Source organism: Felis catus, chromosome B3, assembly GCF_018350175.1.
Source record: "Felis catus isolate Fca126 chromosome B3, F.catus_Fca126_mat1.0, whole genome shotgun sequence".
Classification (NCBI taxonomy): Eukaryota; Metazoa; Chordata; class Mammalia; order Carnivora; family Felidae; genus Felis; species Felis catus.
Window position 1 is genome coordinate 84,700,183 of NC_058373.1, and position 22,013 is coordinate 84,722,195.

General features: G+C 40.5%; 2 protein-coding genes across 12 annotated transcripts in view; one reads left to right on the forward strand and one right to left on the reverse strand.

Moving 5' to 3' along the window:
- Positions 1 to 11,104: 11,104 nt before the first annotated feature.
- Positions 11,105 to 16,315, forward strand: INSM2 (INSM transcriptional repressor 2). The gene has a single exon (XM_004001359.5). It carries the CDS (start codon positions 13,534 to 13,536, stop codon positions 15,193 to 15,195), a length of 1,662 nt encoding a protein of 553 aa, XP_004001408.2. The 5' UTR covers positions 11,105 to 13,533; the 3' UTR covers positions 15,196 to 16,315.
- Positions 16,316 to 17,332: 1,017 nt separating this feature from the next.
- RALGAPA1 (Ral GTPase activating protein catalytic subunit alpha 1) overlaps positions 17,333 to 22,013 on the reverse strand; it is a 269,144-nt gene continuing 264,463 nt past the window's right edge. For 7 of the 11 annotated variants that reach the window (XM_045059797.1, XM_045059798.1, XM_019832932.3 and 4 more), the window contains 3 exons: positions 20,630 to 20,632; positions 20,147 to 20,200; positions 17,333 to 18,688 (listed from right to left, as the gene is read on the reverse strand). In XM_045059797.1, the coding sequence (XP_044915732.1) occupies positions 18,540 to 18,688; positions 20,147 to 20,200; positions 20,630 to 20,632 (206 nt within the window). In that variant the 3' untranslated portion in view covers positions 17,333 to 18,539. The remainder of the gene's footprint in view (positions 18,689 to 20,146; positions 20,201 to 20,629; positions 20,633 to 22,013) is intronic. The other 4 variants (XM_045059796.1, XM_045059805.1, XM_045059807.1 and 1 more) reach the window with 2 other exon arrangements.

Genomic DNA, 22,013 nt, shown 5'->3' on the forward strand with positions numbered 1-22,013 from the left:
ATAAACTGGCACAAACTTTCTGAAGGACAGTTTCTCAATATTTGTCAGAAATGTTTAAAATGTTAGTCTGGGGCACCTGGGTGGCGCAGTCGGTTAAGCGTCCGACTTCAGCCAGGTCACGATCTCGCGGTCCGTGAGTTCGAGCCCCGCGTCAGGCTCTGGGCTGATGGCTCAGAGCCTGGAGCCTGTTTCCGATTCTGTGTCTCCCTCTCTCTCTGCCCCTCCCCTGTTCACGCTCTGTCTCTCTCTGTCCCAAAAATAAATAAACGTTGAAAAAAAAAATAAATAAAATGTTAGTCTGACTTCATAGTTCTGGTAGTGTTAGGCTAAATTAGGTTGATTCTCCAAATCTAATCTTCAATTAGATTGAAGTAAAATATCTGGGTCTTAAAAATATTCTTAAAACATACAAGGCTATGAAAAGATAGTATGGAATTACCAGACGAGAGGTAAAGGAAAATGGGAATCCAAATGTGGAAGCTGTTCTGCCCTGAAGGAATTGTCAATTGGTAAAAATCAGAATCTTCATCTTGATAGACATGCAATGTAAGGGGGCTAGATAGCAAAACTGTGTACACAATTAGAAGTCTAATGGGAAATCCTGCCCCACAAGATACTGGGACCCCAAAGCCCTTGAATATTTACTGTTTGTATTCAGCCTGGCTCAGTGAATCTCAAACCTTGAACTTAGGTTGCAATAATTCTTGATTAGTGGTGCCTCCAGGTGCTTGGCAGAAGCAAAGAATACAAGTCCTCTCTTTTTTTTCTAATTTTTTTTTACATTTATTTATTTTTGAGAGACAGAGACAGAGCACAAGTTGGGGAGAGGCAGAGAGAGGAGGAGACACAGAATCCGAAGGAGGCTCCAGGCTCCGAGCTGTCAGCACAGAACCTGACGCAGGGCTTGAACTCACAAACTGTACGGTCGTGACCTGAGCTGAAGTCGGATGCTTAACCGACTGAGCCACCCAGGTGCCCCCAAGTCCTCTCTTAAATAAGATACCTTCATCATAGGCTAAATCATTTCTATAAAAAATTTTTTAAATGCAATGTTCATATTTTCAAAGACAATCAGGTACACAAGGAAACTAAATAAGCAAGAATTAGCAGAGACAACAGACAACAAAAAACAGACTGACAAAGATTTTAAATATTGGAATTATGAGGCATGGGCTAAAAAACAAAACTAAAAAATAATTATGGTGATGTTGAAAGATATAAAAGACAAGCTTGACAATATTTATGGAGAACAGGAAGCCACAAAAAGTAACATCACAAGTTTGAATTTCAAAAAAGAACCAAATATAATTTTATTGTGATTCAAAATATTTTAAATATTGTGGCTTCATTTTAAATAAAATTTATAAATAAAATTTTATAGATTTATTTTTGTAAATTTATAAGTGAAATTTATAAAAATTTAAAACCCAATAAGATTTTAAGTGTAGACTAAACTACACCTGAAGACTTAGTGAACCTCAACATGTATCGGGAGAATGTTCCAGAATGCAGCATGGAGAAGCAAAAGAAAAAAAAGAGGGGGGATTTATATGAGAGGGTAAAAGACACAGGAGATATAGTAAAGATGTCTAGCATAGTATTAGAATTCTAGAAGGAAAAGAAAGAATGAGATGAAGCAATTATTTAAAGAGTTAAATGCTGAGGAATTTCCAAACTGACAAAAGACTACAGGGCACTAATTTTAAGAAGTCTTATGAACTGAAAGCATGATAAATGAATAGAAAACAATACCTAAACACATTAAAAGAAAACAATATACCGCCACCTAACTTTTCACTTGTAAAAATGGGAAGCAGAAGACAGTGGAATATTGTTTTGAATGTGCTGTAAGAAAATAACCTAGAGTTCTCTAGTAGGTAAAATAAGGACATTCCAGACACACTGGAGCTAGTTTATCTGCTCCTAGAAAACCTAGAGTGAAGGAAATTTCAAAACATGTATTCTAGGCAGGAGGAATATGAGCTCACATGGAAAGTCTGAAATACAAAAAGAATTAAGAGCACAGAAAGTGGAAAATGTGTAAATCTAATGAATATCAACTGTATAAAACAATGATAATTTCCTGTGGATTTTTAAAAATAGAAAGTTAAAATACACAATAACAGCATATATCAAAAAAGTATAAATGCATTTAAAGTGCTCTAGCTTCCTTATATTATCAAAAATACACTTTGATGGGGTGCGTGGCTCAGTCCACTGGGCGTCTGACTCTTGATTTCAGCTCAGGGTTGAGGGATCAAGCCCCTTGTTAGGTTCTGCACCAAATGTGGAGCCTGCTTAGGATTCTCTCTGTCTGGGGGCGCCTGGGTGGCTCAGCCAGCTGAGCGTCCGACGTCAGCTCAGGTCATGATCTCACAGCTCATGAGTTCGAGCCCAGCGTCAGGCTCTGTGCTGACAGCTCAGAGCCTGGAGCTGCTTTGGATTCTGTGTCTCCCTCTCTCTCTGCCCCTCCCCACTCATGTCTCTCTCTGTGTCTCAAAAATAAATAAATATTAAAAAAAAAAAGATTGTCTCTCTCTGTCTGCCCGCCCTCTCCCCCACTCACACATTCTCTCTCAAAAAATTTTTTTAAATTAAAAAAAACTGATAAATTAAAAGTATTTCTGATGTAATTTTAAATTAATAAAAGAACACAAAAAAGGGTATAATTTTAAACTGGTAAAGAGGGGGAATGATACATAAAAATCAGAAATCTAAAAGAGAAAAAAATGTCAGATTGGATAAATGGAAAACACTTTTTTTTTTTTTTTTAAGTAATCTCTGTGCCTCATGTCAGGCTCAAACTCAGGACCCTGAGATCAAGAGTCTCATGCTCTGCTGAGTCAGCCAGGCATCCCAGAAAATATTTTTGAAGGTGGTTAGATTTAATTCCAAATATAGTAGCAATTACACAAATGCGAGAGGACTAAATGCTCCAGTTAAAAGTTAAAGATTGGTTAAAAAACAAAAGTGTTGTTAAACAAGAGACACATTTAAAACATAATGATGAATGCTGAAATTCAACATAATGATGAATGCTAAAAGGAAAATGCATAACTTACAAGCACCAACGAAAAAATAGCTGACATGTGTAGAGGAAATCATCAGACAAAAGATTTCAGTCAGAAAGCATTACTATGGATAAGAGAGATACTTTATTTAAAACAATTTTTTTAACGTTTATTCATTTTTGAGAGACAGAGAGACAGAGTGTGAGTGGGGGAGGGACAGAGAGAGAGGGAGACACAGAATCCAAAGCAGGCTCCAGGCTCTGAGCTGTCAGCACAGAGCCCAACTTGGGGCTTGAACTCACGAACCACAGGATCATGACCTGAGCTGATGTCAGATGCTTAACTGACTGAGCTACCCAGATGCCACCCACCCCCCATTAAAAATTTTTTTTTAATGTTTATGAGAGAGATACTTTATACTGATGAAACATTCAATTAAACAGATACTGCTTTTAAAAAATGTTTATTTACTTGTGTGTGTCAGAAAGACAGAGGGAGAAAAAGAGAGAGAGTGAGCAGGTGAGGGGCACAGAGCACCTGAGGCAGGCTTCAGGCTCTGAGCTGTCAGCACAGAGCCTGACGTGGGCCTTGAACTCACAAACTGCGAGATCATGACCTGAGCTGAAGTCAGATCCATAACCAACTGAGCCACCCAGGCACTCCTAACAGATATTGCTTTTAATTCATATATACCTATGACCAAGTCTCAAAATATATAGAGCAAAAATTCAGAGACTACAAAAAGAAATAATATAATTACCATATATATATTGGGGGGCATGTTTATATATTTACATAAATATATACATATTTAACACTTGTTATGTACAACTTCAAGATACACATTCTTTTTAAGCATTTGAATGGAATTTATTAAATCTAAATATATAAAGATTAATAAGACTTTCCCCCCAGCTAGGTGGATGATCTTCATAATTATTCCAGAACATTCGTTTAGAACAGGCATTCACATTATTCTGTATAGTGAAAAGCTGAGTAGATAGTCTCTACCCTTATGAGTTTATAAGCAGCACCAAGTAGATATACTATACTGATATTGAACACTAGCGTGAGGCAGTTGTGGAGAGGATATTAGTTTATCTCATTCAATTTAATTCTCATTCTATGATGTAGGTATTGGTAAGTCTACTTAAGAGATGAAGAACTGGGGTGCCTGGGTGGCTCAGTTGGTTAAGTGTCTGGCTCTTGGTTTCAGCTCAGGTCATGATCTCATGGCTCTTGAGTTTGAGCCCTGCAATTGGGCTCTGCACTGACAATGCCAAGCCTGCTTGGGCTTCTCTCTGTCCCTCCCCTGCTTATGCTTGCGCACTCTCTCTCTTTCTTTCTCTCTCTCACACACTCTCTCTGTAATAAACTTTAAAAAAGGTAAAAAAAAAAAAAAAGAATGCTTAAAAAAAAAAAGAGAGATGAAGAGCTGAGACTCCTAGAGATTAAGTAAATTTCCTAAGGTCTCCTCCTCAGTAAATGACAGTGCTCAAATTTATGAGCAATGAACTAGCTCCAGAAAAGAGTCAAGCTTGAGACTGGAAGTAAGGAGGAAAATATTCTTACAGAATCTCTAAAAATTAGGAAGAAGGTGTCTTTGTGTGGCATTGACAAAACTTAAGTGTCTACAGTAGAAGAGAGTTATATATTGAGCCAAAGCATTGGCTAATATAGTTTGATGAGAGAGAGTTATCTCAGAAGATGGCTAGTGCTGGTGGTTAGGAATGTGGGGATGTCCAAGGGAGAAGAACTATCATATACACAGCATAACAGAAATTAAAATCCCTCTCCATTATGGCTTCTTATGCCATTGAAAATCCTTTTCCTGTAGCTCAAGTTCACTCTGCCAATTGCTTGCAGTGTCTGAAGTGAATCCCAATTTCAAAAGGAAGGCTTTTACAACCAGGTGAAAGTCAAGTTGTGTGTTCCTCTCACTTTCGAGTTTTCAGAATGTGTATCTGTTTCACTGCTTACCATAGGGAGAAAAACACTCACAGAGATAGTGTAATATGGATCTTCAATCGATTATTTAAATCTATTCAGTATTTGAATAATTAGGGTCACATCATTTTTTTCGTCAACTATTTTAATACTCTGGCTGATTGTGTGTCAATTATACTAAAAAAAAATCCGGCTGAACCCCTTACATCTATCTCAGCCCAGCTGTCCTTAACCTTCTTTCTCACATCTTTACTGCAACCCCAGAGCTTTCCTGCAACACGGCCATTAGTGTGATTTTTCCAAAACAATTACTTGATTATATAATTTAAATGCTTTAGGAAAAACCACTGGCTTTCTCTGAATCATACCCACACTCAATGTAGTGTGGTATATAATGTTTGGAATCTGGCCCCAATTTATCTTTCTAGCCTCAGCTCTTCCCCTTCCTACCATAGCCCCTTACCACAAGAAACAACAGACAGATGCCTCACTTATGGAGAATATTATGTTGTGATGTCTCTGTGGCAAGAAACTGGGGCCACAGAGGGTAAGTAACCTATCCTAGGCAGATAGCAAGTAAGTGGCAGAGTCAGGATTCAAACTCAGGCCTGTCTCCAAATCATGGGCGTAATCCTCTAAACTGCATGGTCTTCTGTGTTTTATATGTTTTTGTGAATTTTTTTTAACCATATGAAACAAAATTAATTTTGAATGTACTAAATGCTATGCATAATCCATGCTGTCTTGTATCATAATTGAGTATAAAATGTAAGCCAGTCATAGAGATTATTCTATCATTTCCATAGAATTGAGAGTTGCCATTAGTATCACTAGTTTTCCTTCACCTCAGACACTTAGATAATAGTAATAATGCCTTCTGTTCATTTAGAGCTCACTCTGTGCCATGCATGGTGCTAAGCATTTTATATACCTAACAATATGTAATAAAGCACTCTAAGATAACTGTTACTCTTCCCATTTTGTGATGAGGAGACTGAAGCTATAGTAAGGCCAAGTAAGTTGTTTAAGATTGAACAACTAGTAGTAGAGCTGGAATTGAATTCAAGACCCTCTCACTTGACAGCCTGCGCCCTTGACTATTACACTATGTCCTCTCCCTTTAAAGCTCCTAGATTAAAAAAAAAATCTCCTAGATTGAACCCCTTAATAACCTGGATCCCACCCTCCATGCACCATGCCAGACACATGTACCCTTATCTTGCAAGTCTTGTCTTCCCATCTAGCTGACAAGCTTCTTTCTGTTTTCATTCTTCTAGTTTCCTGGGCACTGAATGGCTTAAGATAGTAGAAACTCTGGTTATGAACAAGGGATTATTTTCCCTGTAGGAGCAGGGCTTCAGAGGAAGGAAACAGGAGTCGTCTAAACCCTAGGTCAGGTGACTGAGGTGGGGAAGAAAAGACCTTCCAAGGGGTTAAGATGCAAAGAAGACCTTTTAATTTCTCTCATTTTTTCTGCATCAAGATTCCCAAATGCCTAGAATCAAGCTGCTTATGACTTTATCTTCCCTCCTCCATGTTCAGGAAAAGTAGGTTCTTGGTCTGTAGGTTGTAGTAATAAAAAACAGTGATGCCTTTTTGAATCCAGTGGCTCATTACTTTAGTCATCAATTAATTTACATATATGCCAGGCATTGTTCTAGATACTAGATATACAGCTGTTAACAAAACAAAGAACCTGTCCTCCTGGGCCTTGTAGCTTTCTGGGGGATAGCAGATTATTAACAAATAAATAAATACGTAATATGGTGACAGTGTGAGAAGTGCTATGAAGAGAAAGAAAGCTAAGTAAAGGGGGGGGAATGATGAAGGGTAATGGCGGATATAGGCTGCTATCTTTTAGGGTAGTCAGCGAAGATCTTTCTGGTATTTTTTAAGTAAAAACCTGAATGAAGTGAGTAATGAATCATGAGCATATCTAAAGAAAGAACATTCTGGCAGAATAAACAGCCTTGAAGTGATAGTGTGCTTGTCATATTTGAGGTTAATGAGGAGACCAATGTGTATGGAACAGAATGGATGAGGAAGAGGGTGGTGGGAGATGTGGTTTAAGAACAGCCAGGGCCCAATCAGAGCTCTGGATTTGATTCTAAATATGGCGGGGTTTTGAGCAAAAGAGTGAAGATTTTAAGCAAAAAGTGAGATGATCAGATTTACATTCTAATAGAATCCATCTTCCTGCTGAATGAAGAAAACATTATGGTGGAATAAGGGTGGATGCAGAGAGACCAAAGAGAGGGCAGTGGTAGAGAACCTAAGAATGTGCAGATTCAGGAAATGTTTTGAAGGTAGAGCAGATAAGGATTGCCAATGGATTGAATATGGGGTGTTTAGTTTGAACCAAAAGTTTCTGGGTTTTCGTTTAGGCAGCTAATTGAATGGAGGTGCCATTTACCAAGATGAGGAAAATGTTTAGGAGAGGAAATCAAGACTCTTGTTTGAACCTTGTGAGAGACCGTTTGACTTCCAAGTTCTTGGGGGAGAATAGGCCTCTAGTAGATGCCAGAATGTTAACCTTTTATAGGAGCATGTCTACATGAAGGTAAGGAAGCAGAGAAATAGAAGGAATAAAGTTCCTTCTGAGTAATCCTTCTGATATTCAAGTGACGAAAAAGTAGTCTTTTGAGTTTGTCTTATACACACTACGATTTCAGGGAAAGCAGTCTCTCTCTTCCAAAAAAAAAAAAAATCCCAATTAATATTGTCTCAAAATTTCTGAATTTAAATCCAAGTAATTTATTCCACAATTAGAAATAGCTTAAAATGCAAATAGCTTGAGAGACAATTCATTGTTTATGGGTTTTTATCAAATTATAACAGAGCAGATAAAGGTCCTAAGTGTTAAAAAGGGAGAAAAGATATCATTGTCAAGAGAGAAAGATGTAGGGGCTCCTGGGTGGCTCAGTCAGTTAAGCATTAGACTTCAGCTCAGGTCATGATCTCATGGTTCGTGGGTTTGGGCCCTGCTTTGGGCTCTGTGCTGACAGCTCAGAGCCTGGAGCCAGCTTCAGGTTCTGTGTCTCCCTCTTTCTCTGACCCTCCCCCACTTGAGCTATCACTCTCTCTCAAAAATAAACAAACATTAAAAAAAAGATATAAATCAAAGATTTCACAATCTTGCTAGGGACTGTCCTCTTCATCATAATTTCTAAGTGAAAAATGGAGAAAGTGTTCAGATCTTGAAGGATTTACTTAAATTTAATTTTTAAAAAATGTTCATTTTTTGAGAGAGACAGACAGAGCATGAGCAGGGGAGGGGCAAGGAGAGACGGAGACACAGAATCTGAAGCAGGCTCCAGGCTCTGAGTAATTAGCTCAGAGCCTGATGTGGGGCTCAAGCCCATGAATGCGACATTGTGACCTGAGCCGAAGTCGGACGCTCAACCTATTGAGCCACCCAGGCGCCCCTTTTACTTAAGTTTATACTTAAGTGGAGAGTATTCATTTAAATTCTTTCTCTTCCCTAACTTTTAGCCATTTTTCTACCTTTTAACCCTTTATCTCTTCCCCAAAATGTTTTTCAACTGAAAGGCTTGTGGCATGATAAACACTTGTCACCTCTTTTCTAGGGCCAGAGCTCAAACAGGTGGCTCTGGAGAGGCTACTTTATTGTGCAATTACTCTTCCATGTTGCACAGTCATTTCTCCCAACAGTGTCCTAGGGGCGGGATACCACATCTAACACCAGAAAGGAGTTAAGGCAGCTTTCACATTTTTTTTTTCTGATTATCAGAGTGACACATGGTTACTGACAAAATTTTTAGCAAGAAAGTTTAAAAAAAAAATAACGGAAGTTTAAAATCCCTATTAGCTAGAGGCAACTCCAACAACATCTTGGCATATTGCCTTCTTTTATTCATTTTGTTTTCCCATAATTGAGCTCTTTATTGTACCTGCAACTTTGCATCATGGTGTATTTACTTAACATTATGGCATATGTATTTGTCTACGTCATTGTATTTTTAGGGCTGCATACTCATCTATAGTATAGCTGCATCAGGATTTACTCAAGGCAGTTTCTGATTATAATTACAAATAATGGGTAATAAACAGTCTTGTGCATAAAGCTTTGTCCTTCTTTTGAATGATTTACTAAAAAAGCAATTGGTGAATTAAAGGGTATGTACATTTTTAAAAGCTTCTGATATACATCGCTACACTGATTTGCAGAAAGGTTGTAATCAAATTATTTTTGGGTGAAGGGGGTGTGTGTGGAGAGGGAGAACTACTGAAACTATTGGATTTGTTAGAAAATACTTGACAGTAATTCTTTTGTGAAAACAAATAATAATGCCTTTTATTTTGAATACACAGAAGAGAAATGGCTGTGTATTATTGTATACTATTACTTGCTCTGTTTCATAGTGATAACATAGTACTAACTTAATACGAGATAAGTGTTCCGAGTTTGAAGAGTAGCAGATATGTTTGTGCAGTGAAAATCAGGAAAGTCTAATGGAGGTTGGATGATCTCTGGATACTGAGACAATGGGGTGATAGAGAGGAGGGGCCAGAGAAGGCATTTCCAGGAAGGGGGTAGAGTAGGAAGGAAGTCAGAATGCCTCTGGAGCAGGACGAGCTGTAGGAGGACAGCACAGCAGCATGCAGTCTGCCCTTCCTTCCACAGGAATGAAGCAGAGCTGGTAGGAGGCAGCATAGAAGGGAACTCTTTGGCAACTGGGGTGATGTTGATGACCTTCGGGTCAACTAGAGATTTCAGGGTAAATTTCTGTAACATGGTGGTTAGGATTAATAACAGCTCCAGGTGGCCCTGGCCGTCTCCTAGACAAGTTCGTTTTCCTGAAAATAACAGAGTAGATACTCCTTGGACGCTGTGTTTCTGAACTATCACAGAAAGAATATACCACAATTAATTGATGAGTGATTGAATAGATGTACAGATGGAAGACAGGATGGCTGGAGGGATGGTTGGATGACACATTTGCTGTCTATCTAATAACTGACAATATTTATTCAAATGGTCATGTATTGAATATCAGCTCTACGCCAATCACTCTATGAAGTATTCTTCTATTATAACTGCTCTTTAGACTTTTTAAGTTTCCTTCATTTTAGTTTTTCTAGAAAAAAGACCCACATTCTCAGTTAGTCGGAAGGGGAAGGACTGAGAGAAGGAGACTCTTATATCTGTTTCCCTTTCTCTCTCCGGCAGAAAGTTTACCCAAAGATATTTTTCCTCCTGCGTTTTCAAAAGCAAATGTCACTTCCTCACTTTAAAACTTTAAATGCCTCTCTGTGCCTGTCCTATGACATAAAGTCCAGATTACATGACCTGGTCCTTTACATTGTTTTCACAGTCTGATATGCCATGATTTTGCCTTCCACTTGTTCTGTGTGTGTCTGAACAGTTTTTATTGCAAAATATATATAACAAAAATGCCCATTTTTAAAATATATAACAAAAAAATTTTAAGCATGCAATTCAGTGGCATTGACAACATTCACAATGTTATCACCACTATATATTTTTACCACTATTGATTAATAAAATTTTTTCATCACTCCAAATGAAATTCTGTAACCATTATACTGTAAGTTCTCATTTCCCCAACCCCTGATAGCCAATAATCTACAGTCTAGCTCTATGAATTTGCTTATTCTAGATATTTCAGTTTAAGTGAAATCTTATATTTGTCTTCTGTGTCTGGCTCATTTCACTTAGCATAATGTTTTCAAGATTTATCCATGTTGTAGTATGGATCAGCACTCATTCTTTTTTATGGCTGAATAATATACTGTCATTTGTGTATATCCCATATTGTTGATATATCGGTCTATTGTGGGACACTGGGTTGTTTCCATCTCTGGGCTTTTCTGAACAATGCTACAGTGGACACCAGCGTACAAGGATGTGTTTCAGTGCCTGGTTTCAATTTTTTTGTGTATTGCCTAGGTGCACAAATGCTGGGTCATATGGTTGCAATTGTTTTTTCTTTTTTTTTTCTTTCTTTTTTTTTGGGGGGGGGTTATTTACTTTTGAGAGAGAGACAGAGACAGAATGTAGCCAGGGAGGGTCAGAGAGAGAGGGAGACACAGAATCCGAAGCAGGCTCCAGGCTCTGAGCTGTCAGCACAAAGCCTGATGCGGGGTTAGAACTCACGGACTGGGAGATCATGACCTGAGCCGAAGCTGGACTCCCAACAGACTGAGCCACCCAGGCGCCCCATATGGTTGCAATTCTTATGGCAGTTCTTACAAAGTACTACATACATCTGAGGAAAAGCCCCTCTTGGAAAGGGGCTGTCTTAAAGTATTAAAATCTTACATAAAATTGTCAACACCACACAATATGTTTGGGCCGTGAGGAGAAAGGAAAGGAGAAGATACAAGTCATAAACTGATGTGTCAGAAATGATCAATTTGGGAAACTGAATTTATCAACACTATTAAAGGGCTCAATTATTTTGTTGGGATGAGCACTGGGTGTTGTATGTAAGTGATGAATCATGGGAATCTATTCCCAAATCAAGAGCACACTGTATTCACTGTATGTAAGCTAACTTGACAATAAGTTATATTTTAAAAAAAGGGCCCAAATATTTTACATAGTGATTCCAAATATTAATTTTGATTATAAAGTATCAAGTTTATTTCATTTTGTATGGTTTCATGATTTTTAATGGGAAACACCATAATAAAGGTGTTTTTTGTATTGTGGGTCCATTAGTCATGAAATCAATTTGTTTGCTATGATCAACATTTTAAAAAAGAAAATATAATTGCATAGAAAATACAAGAATGCATTATACCTAGGTAAACTAAATAGTATTTTGTGAAATTTTTGTTTCAGTTACATGTGTGTACCATAATATATATTTCTTATTGTGGGATGTGACCAGAAAAAAAAAAAAAGTTTGAAGTCACTAGTATGGTGGAAAAGTCTTCGGAATTAGCCAGGCCTCAGTTTGAATCTGAGCTCTGGGTGACTTTTGCAAGTTATTTACCTAACTTCTGTGGATCAATCCCCTCATCAAAAAAGGGAGAGGAAATAATATCTCCTTCCGTTTGGTGTGTATGTGTGTAAAGATTAGAGATTCCTTAAGTAGAATGCCTAAAATATTGTTAATGATAAAAATATATAATTGCTTCCAAGCGTCCCCAAAATAATGCACTCTATGTAAAAACACTTCATTCACTTAGGAGGGAGAGGATCTGAGGATGTGTGTTATTGATGACTACATCTGTTTGTTATATCTATAGTCTAAAACTACATTGCTCAGTCTTTTTCTCCAATTTGATTTAGTAAGGAGATTTGAGTTCTTTCCCCTTCCTAGTCTCACGTTGTACTTATCTATATTATGGACTTTTGGCACTTAATTATACATTTGTCATATTTTCTAATCATTTCATAGTTCAGCTGTGTTACAAACTTTCACATCTCTTCTAGTGCTTAAAACAGTGCTGGGCACATTACAGAGTGAAGGATGAGAATCTATTAAATGTGGCCCATAGCACACCTTTTGCAAAGTATCACTTGTATAAGGGGAAGCAGATGAAATCCTGATTCTGCCAGTATTTCTCACCCAATCTACTCCATGCTAAACAGGTCAGTTAGGCACTAAGTCATGTCTCTGGGTAGTACAAGTGGAAGGTGTGAACAGAGAAACCACTTTATCTGAGGACAGTCGAAAATTAGATCCTACTTTCCCCTCCCCACTCCTTTTCCCATCGGGGAGGGGACATTTATAAGCCCTGAGGACCAGGGTCCAGAAACCGGCTGGCGTCCTGAGCTCCAGAGGCTTGCCAGCACGCACGATCTCCCGCACTGAGAGCCCTTCTTCCCAGATGAATTCTCATAGTATCACAGACGCGCGCAGTGTCGATCGATACTGGATGGCAGACGTGCTCCCGCCGTCAAGTGTAGGCACAAGGCGGTGGATTTAGCCAGCCTGCCGCTCGGTCGCAGCTTCTCATCAGCTCAATAAGGGCAGAGGACGTTAACCCGTTCCCCGGCGGACACCCACTCGGTCGCCTCCCAACACCCGCTGTCCGCAGCCCCTTCCCCTCGACTTCCCCCCACTCGGCCTCCCTCAGACTCCCACGCGTGTCGGGGGTGCGGTGCAGCAGGGGCCCGGCCCGAAAGGAGGGCGCCTCATCGGTTGCCTCTCCGCCCGGCTCCCTGGACGGTCCTTGGAGGCAGCTGAGGCAGGGAGTACCGAGCTTCTTCACACTCTGGACCTTACCTTTTTATATCTTCTTCCGCTGGTGGGCGGCAGGGGGGGAGGCAGCCCCGAAGCCAGATGCTGGGGCCGCGCGGAGGCCGCTGCGTGGTGGGGTGGGGGCACGCGCCTCAGCCAGCCTCTTGGACCCCTGAGAGCCCAGCCAGGCGAAAACCCCGCCCCTGGCGCCCGCTCCCACTCCTGATTGGCCGGCCCAGCCTGAAGGCTACCGGTGGTCCCCCGGCCCGAATCTCAGCTATAAAGGCAGCCCACGCATGACGGCTGTGGCGAAGCTCGGGTAGCTGCGGTGCTCGTCCGCTTTCAGCCCCCGCGGCGCCCCCTTTACTCCTTGCCCCCAGAGCGCTCCCGACTCCACCATGCCGAGGGGCTTCCTGGTAAAGCGAACTAAACGGACAGGGGGCTCCTACCGAGTGCGCCTAGCTGAGCGGATCTTCCCACTGCTGGGGCCCCAGGGGGCGCCGCCCTTCCCCGAGGAGGCTTCCAGTGCTCCCCAGCCAGGTGCGGAGCAGGTGGCACCCCCCACTCTGGAGGAGGCGGCAGCCTGCGAGCTGTCGGGGTCGTCCTGTCAGGCGGCTAGGGTGAGCCCAGGGGAGGGCGGGCAGGAAGGTGCTGCGGAGTGGAGGGCGGATGGCAGGGAGGGCCCCGGGCCCAGCCCCAGCCCCACCAAGCCGGCGGGCGTGGAGCTGCGCCGGGCATTCCTGGAGCGCTGCCTCAGCTCACCCGTCTCTGCAGAGTCCTTCCCCGGGGGTGCCGCCGCGGTGGCTGCTTTCTCCAGCTCGGCGGCGCCAGCAGCTGCACCGACCTCCGGGGAGCAGTTCCTGCTGCCGCTCCGGGCACCATTCCCAGAGCCAGAGTTCCATCCAGACCCTGCGCCCCTCTCGGTCACCCTGCAAGGCCTAAAGCGGGCCGCTGGCAACGAGCGCCGTGCCAAGGCACCTCCGGCCTGCGCGTCTGGACCCGCGGCCGCCGGAGTCAAGAAGCCAAAGGCCATGAGGAAGTTGAGCTTCGCAGATGAAGTGACCACGTCCCCTGTTCTGGGCCTGAAGATCAAGGAGGAGGAGCCCGGAGCACCGTCCAGGGGCCTGGGGGGCAGCCGCACGCCACTGGGGGAGTTTATCTGCCAGCTATGCAAGGAGCAGTACGCGGACCCCTTCGCTCTGGCTCAGCACCGCTGCTCCCGCATCGTACGCGTCGAATACCGCTGCCCTGAGTGCGACAAGGTCTTCAGCTGCCCTGCGAACCTCGCCTCCCATCGCCGTTGGCACAAGCCCCGTCCCGCAGCGGCAAATGCTGCCACAGTCTCTTCAGCCGACGGAAAGCCACCTCCTTCCTCAGCCTCCCCAGACTCTGGGGCTGTTGCATCTTTCTTGGCGGAGGGGAAGGAGAACAGCCGGGCAGAGCAAACGGCGGATCAGCACCTGCAGGCGAGGGACAGCTCCAGGGCGGAGCAGCACCAGGACAGCGCCCCACACCCGGGCCTCCAGGTGTCCCACCCCGAGCCACCGCTGCCTCAGGTCCCCTACACGGAGGGGATGTTGGGGCGCCGGGTGCCTGGGCCAGGCAGTGCCAGTGGTGTCGGGGGACCCGAGATCTTCATGTGCCCATATTGCCACAAAAAGTTCCGTCGCCAAGCCTATCTGCGCAAGCACCTAGGCACTCACGAGGCAGGCTCTGCTCGTGCACTTGCCCCGGGCTTTGGCTCTGAACACGGTGCCCCGCTCGCCTTCGCTTGCCCGCTGTGCGGGGCCCACTTCCCTTCCGCAGACATCAGGGACAAGCACCGGTTGTGGCACGCGGTCCGTGAGGAGCTGCTCCTGCCTGCTCTGGCTGGGGCCCCCCCTGAAGCTCAAAGCCCAGGCGGGGCATCCGACGGGAGTGCTCAGCAAATTTTCTCGTGCAAACACTGCCCGTCCACTTTTTTTAGCTCCCCGGGGCTGACCCGGCACATAAATAAGTGCCACCCCTCAGAAAGTCGGCAGGTACTGCTGCTGCAGATGCCGTTGCGGCCTGGCTGTTGAGGACAGAGATGAGGAAGATTATGCGGTTGGCTTTGGAGGAAACAGAGCAAGGGAATTTCTGTGGGGATTTCTTGAATTTGCAAGTTTACCCTCTTTGCTGCCTATATTTTCTCTCCTAAAACTCCCAGTAGTCAATGTTCCGCCAGAGAAGCGGACAGCGAAATGTAAAATCCCTCTCTAGAGCAGGTATGTATATGATATAAACCTTCGCGGTCAAGGACTGTCACTTTAAAAGCCTTCTCTCTTACCCCACGAAAATAGGATTTCCCCCCTCATTCTGGAGACCCTAACGAATCCTATATGACTTGTAATTCCTATGGAAAGTCGTAGTGAATATGTGCATGTCTCAATATCTGCAAATGATTCTAACTACCAAAAGTGGTAGTCTTTTTTTTTTTTTTCCTTGCCATTGCAGGCGCCTATGTAGTTTCTGTCTCAATAGGGTCAGATTTCTTGCATTGTATATTCTGTGAATTAAAAGTTATGTGATTGGTGCCAAACGTACAGGGGGTTGGGGAAAGACTCAAGACCTCTGCCTGTGGGCAGGAAATGTAAGGGGATGTTTGCGCTTTGGGGGGATATGGGGATCTCCCTGTAAACGTTCTCTTTCTCAAGTATTAGTAGTCCATTCTTAAGTTAGTGTTTGGAGGTGGAGAGGGTGCTACTTTACTTGGAGGGGGTTGAGATGCCCCCAAATTCTCACCTTTAGCTTTTTTGTGTGTTTTCAGGAAGAGATACTTTAACATATTTTTTTTTTTTTTTTTTTTTTTTGGAAATATAAAACTCATTTCCGGAAGTTTGACTGTTTTAGTAGGGTTTCATCCAAATTGTTTAATCCTTCTGTTGTAAATCTTATACAGTGTTATATATGAAACTATGTTCAGCTTAAGGAAGATGTTAATACCTATCTATAATCCACTATGGAACTGAATGACTTTTCATTCAATATTCATTTTTCAGCAGCAATCTGTTTCTGAAATTTCTTTTTGTAAACCATATTCAGTGCACACTCTGTACCCATGCTCTAATAGCCAGAGTTTGGGACACTGGCTGAGTATTGCTCGACAGATAGCCCATATTTGTAAGATGCTTACCACCAAATAAATGTACATAGCTGGTGCTTTCTTGTGTTCTGTGTTTGTCCTGAGAATCTCATTGAACACAGCCTATTTTTCAAAGCCACATTTCTTATCTCCCCAAAGCTAGTATCCTACTTTAGATTCTTAGTGACCCATTTAGATAGAATACAGACAGGAGAAAGTATATTTTATAAATGCATATAATGGTGCAGAAATGCAATGGAAAAATTTCCTTTGAAGTATGGCTTGCACAGATTAAGCTCCAAAAGGCTTTAAATCTAAAGATACTTTACCACCTAAAAATGTCAACAGAAAATATATTTTAAGTATTTTTTCTTTAAAAAAGCTGGTAGTTTTATCCAAAGATGAAAAAAATGTTAACCATGCTAATTAACTTCACTGTTTCCAAGTTGGCATTTTCATTCCATTTTGTTATATTTCATCAATCCATTAGCTGTTCATTATTAAAAAATGAAAGCACCATAGAAATGTGTAAGCAGTTACCTTGACTTTCCTTTCTGTAATTCTTTGCCTTGGTTGTGGGAAACTATACTGTTTAACCTTGTTCCCAGGGACTCGTTTATCTTCTACATAAGCTTTCATAGGAATTTTGTCTTCCAGTTTCCTAGGAATCTATTTTTATTTACAAGAAAACAAAAAACTTAAGTGCATAGGAACTCTGAAAGGTTATTTAGAAACTGTCTGCAAAAAGTTTTTTTCTCCCCTGAATGTGTATTACCAAACAAAATGAAATTTAAAAATCAAAGAAGCAGAAGGCTAAGCTTAATTGATGCTTTCACCAAGTGTATTGGGTTAAATTTCTGGCCAGCCCTTACAAAGGTAGAAAATTGCCTGCATTTTTAACGACTATGGTAGAATCTCTGAGAAATAACTTGGGGTGTATCCTAACTAGAGAACTTGAATTCATTTTTCATGATTTGCTAAGATAACCTAGGTTTATGCTTTACACCTCTCCATTAATCACATAGTTCTACTTACTAAGTCTGAAAATATATTAAAGACAGCTGAGAAATATAAAAGACAAATCAATGCTCATAGACATTGTGATAAGAATATTTTTATTGTATTATTAAATACCATATCTTTTTCTTTCACTGTTACAAATTTGTAGATACTACATGAATGATGATACATAATTTATATTTTATAGTTTGCCGGTATGATGTATTTACACATGCAGTTAGTACTGATGTCATGCTACATTTCCTTAGGAGATGCCCGTTCAAAACAAAATATGAACAAAATGTGAGCAGCTTATTTATTGTAGGAAAGTATTTCTGGGGGGGGGGGTGGAATGTATACCAGCTTGCACCAGCAAGTTCAGTATTAATATAATATTTAACTTAGACTCCTGGGTCATGTTCCCTTTTTAAATACACATAATTTAAGCAACACATTTATATCAGAAAAGTTTTTTTCTTTTCTTTCTTTCTCCCCATCCCCCCGTTACCCTCTTTCTGGTACTTAGGAAAGAACATCGATACACCAGGATCCAGCAGCCAATAATACAGGGCCACAATCTCAAAATAAAAATGGCATTTAACAGTGATACCATTTCAAAAGCAAAACATTAGAAAAATATTTGGAAGCTAAACATAAATCAAAGTTCAGCACAGTGATTTTTCTTATTAGATATGTCATGGCATCACCTGCACAGCCAAGAAATGAGGCATTGCTTTGGGAAGAAAAAGTTAATGCTAAAATTATGTTAGTTGGAATTTGGAATACTAAACAACAATTTATTTTAAGTGTTTTATTTTCATAACATAAATAATCCATACACATCCTGTGTATTAAGATTTGCAACTTTTGCTATAACTTTACAAATGCTTAAATTTAAAAATTTACATTTGTAAAAAACAATCATATATTTACTGAGCCATAAAGTTGCAATGGGGCACGATAAATAAAATGAGACTATCTGTCCAATTATATTTTGGTTCAGAGTTAATCATGAAATTAAAAGTGAAACTGCTTAGACATAATTATCTAGGAAGGTAAAGGGTGTAGAATAAAACTCCACCCCCCAAAAATATGGCAGCTTAGAGTATTGGGGGGGAAAAACCAACTGAATAAACAACCCAAACCTATTAAGTTACAAATTACTTAAATCCAGTGTTTTTTTAAAATAAATGTTCAGGAAGATACATGCAAGTTATGGCAAACACGAAGGCCTGAAAGGGTTAACACTATGTTCATGCTAAGGTGGCTACTGCTGATCACACTGCTGGGCTGCTTGTCTCCTTAGGATTTATTGGCTGAGCCAGAGGATCGACGCAGCTTCATGGACATGCGGCTTTTGCTAGTTCGAGGAGACATTGGAGAGGCCAGGTCAGCCCCGTCTACCTGCGTTGCTGTGGGAGTTTCACTGGATAGAATCTCTGGGTAGGAGCCTGTGGGAAATATTAAGAGCATTAGCACATGTTGTCTGGCCTCTCACCCCATAAGATATAATCTGCTACTCATTTGTAGCATAGATCCCAACCCTTAATGAGGTCTTTTGAGGGGAAAAAGCAAGGCCAAAACTTGCCTTTTACAACAGCCTACTAAGATTTTATTTAAAACCCAGTCATCTGGTGGCTCACGTAATTATATTAGCAAGAAAGCACCAATCACTGTTTCCAGAGCCAGGACTAACCAGAGAGCTCCTCAGAAAAAGCAATGGGAAGCAAAATCTTTGGGCCAGACAGGACAGGGATCCAAAGCATCATTAGCATGCAGGGAAGGGCTTAAGAAGCAGGTGAGAGAAGGACCAATTCCTATCTCTAAAGTACAGGGTATAACCAAGAGAAGGGTCTCCATTGCTCGACCTTGAAAACAACAGCACCGAATGGTTCTAAAAAGAAATTCAACACAATGAGACCATTATACACGCTGGGTATTTAAATATGCTTTTAGAAAGGGGCAAGATAAATTCCTAGGGGAAGGAGGAAGACAAGAACTCTTATCTGAAATTTAATAAAAGACAAGTTGACCCCTCAAAATGTCTTCCATTTAGAAGAGATAAGCAATGCTTTTGTTTTCCTTAACTTAAATTTTTGCAGTTACTCCATCCAGTCACAGCAAGTAAATAGCCAGTAGGATGAACAAACATTAAAAGAAGCAAAAACAAATTCAAATTGGAAATTTTTTTGTGTTATTTACGTAGTAGTATCTTTACCTCTGCACCGTATTTCTATGAATTATGATTCTCTAACATACAGCAATGCTATAGAACTTTGCACACTATAGGCCTTCAGATATTTTCTGAATAAGAAGTTACATTAAAAATAAAAGCCCTCCAAAAAAAAAAAAATAAAACAATCTGAAAATAGAACAAAAATTTAAAAATTCTGTATATTTTAAGACACTTTAATCCAGATTTTCTGGGCCTTATGTATGTGAACATTTTCTTTATGTATGTCACAAACACCTCACACAGGCTGCAGGCTTATTATACATTTCTTCACTCTGCAGGAAAACTTTTGGCATATTTGTTAGCCAAAGGAGCACCTCAGAGAAATTTCAAACGTGGAAATAATCATACTAACACTTCCATGTAATGAAACATTTGTGCCTAAATTGAAGATATGAGTATTGAACAAAACTGTTCAATAAGGGGTACTGATCTTACAGAGATGTATTATTAAGAATCTATCTTGGTAGAATACTTCAGAGTGTTTTTAAGGTGAAGTGTTAGAATTATACTTCAGAACAAACATATTATCAGGGAAGAAATATTTTCTCACTACTTGGAATCTAGGTCCAATTGCCCTTCTTTTCAAAGTAATTTCTCCAACAATTCTTTGTTTTCTAACTGAAATGAGGTTGGCCTTCAAAACACAAGGAGAAGGAAATATATTTCTGTTCACCTTTACTCTTCCTGAAGATCTGAATTGGTTCATACTGGACCCATACTGGAAAACCTAGAGGAGAATATGAATCCATGGCCCTTTTTAGGGAAGCACTGCAGATGGATGGCAGAAGGAAGGTGAAGAGCGGTAGCTCATGCTTTTCTGGTAATGCATATTATTCCCGGCCAATCATGAGAGGCCTTCCCATGGCTGTTTACCTTGAGATGGCCAATGTTTTCTAGCGGAGGTTTTGGGAGGAAGAGAACTATCACTGCATTTCTTTCTTTGTTGTGAATGAAGAAATGGAGTAGCGAGCAGAAGTGAGAAAACAAAAGAGAAGACAGAGAACAGATATGAGAGACACTGCAGAATTTTACAGGTGTTAACTGAGGAGCAGAGAAGAGAGTAATCAAGTTTTATTATGAAATTGGGCATGCAATGCATTAGAGTGATGATGTTTAACAATGGACGATGCTTTGTAAATTCAAATGTTATACTTACCAACTAACAAGTTCAAATAGGAAAAAAAGAAAAGAAAAAAAGTCTATGAGAGATTCTGTAAACATCTACCTTTTAAAGTGCTCATTGTACTGGTGGCAGGTTATCATAATCACTAAGTCATAAAATCTCTAGAGCTGTACTGTCCAAAGAGGTAGGCATAGCCACACTAAAATTAAAAATTAACATTAAGTGAAAATAAACATGTGGGTCCTTGGTGTACTGGCCACATTTCAAGTGTCGAGCAACCGTATCTGGTTAGTGGCAACCATAATGAACAGTGCAGATATAGGACATTTCTATCATTATAGAAAGTTTTACTGGAGAATACTGCTTTAGAGCATGCCAAAACCAAAGGCTATTTTCCTCAAAAACAGCAATTTCTCCATGTCTCCCTTACTGCCTGCAGTGTGAAATCCCCCTTCAATAAACTGAGAGTCAAATCAGGCTTTTTAGCATGTGTGGTATATAGCTTATCAGTACCTCTTCAGTTTTGGCAAATGATATTTGTGGTACATACTGGGCATACTCAAACTCTATAAATAATTTACAGTAGATCTCAATTTTAGATGTAAAGAATACAGTAATACCTACCCTTCATTTCACACCCTATTCTGCCTAAGTATTGATTTCTATCACCTGAGTCATAAAAAATGTTGCTTTAATCATTTCTATTAATATATCCTCAAGTAAAAAGTATTTATGGGGTCCTATGTACTGTATCTCTAATATTTTATAGTACATACTCTGTCTTTATCTTGATGGTATAATTGATTTATACTTTGTACACTGATTATAATGAACACGACTTTGGGGTCTATACGGATTACAAGAGGGAACTCAGTGGATTGTTATTTATCATGGCTTTGTACTGCTTGCTGACAGGTATGACCATTTAAAACCACTGAAGTTATAAAAAAAAATACTTTGACTTTGAAAGTAGATCCAATGAATACTGAACTAAGAGGCACTGTGATGTTTTAGGAAGAATATGGGGATGGGTTAGACAGGCCCAGGTTAAATGCCAAGTCTGGCAAGTTACTAGCTTTTGGGTCTTGGGTAAACTGATCTTTTTTTTTTTTTTTTTTTTTTTTGTGAAATGGAGACGATACTAAATACTAGTTATTTTGCAAAGTTGTGAGGGATGAATGATTGGATATGCAAAGATCTGGCATACAGCAGGTATACAGTAAGTGTAGCTATATAATAAAGCTACTAAACAGATAAGAGTAAAATTTAACAGACTTTGAATCAGAACAGATGAGGACTGGAAGAGACAGAGATTAGAAATATTTTTGATGAAAATTACCACTTAGAAAATATAACCATTGAAATGTGGAGGACACAACATACTGTTTAGTTTTGAGAAAATTAAAGAATTTACCCA

Excerpts from the sequence above, each read along its gene's own strand:
- INSM2 (XM_004001359.5), top strand. The coding sequence starts at position 13,534 with ATGCCGAGGGGCTTCCTGGTAAAGCGAACTAAACGGACAGGGGGCTCC.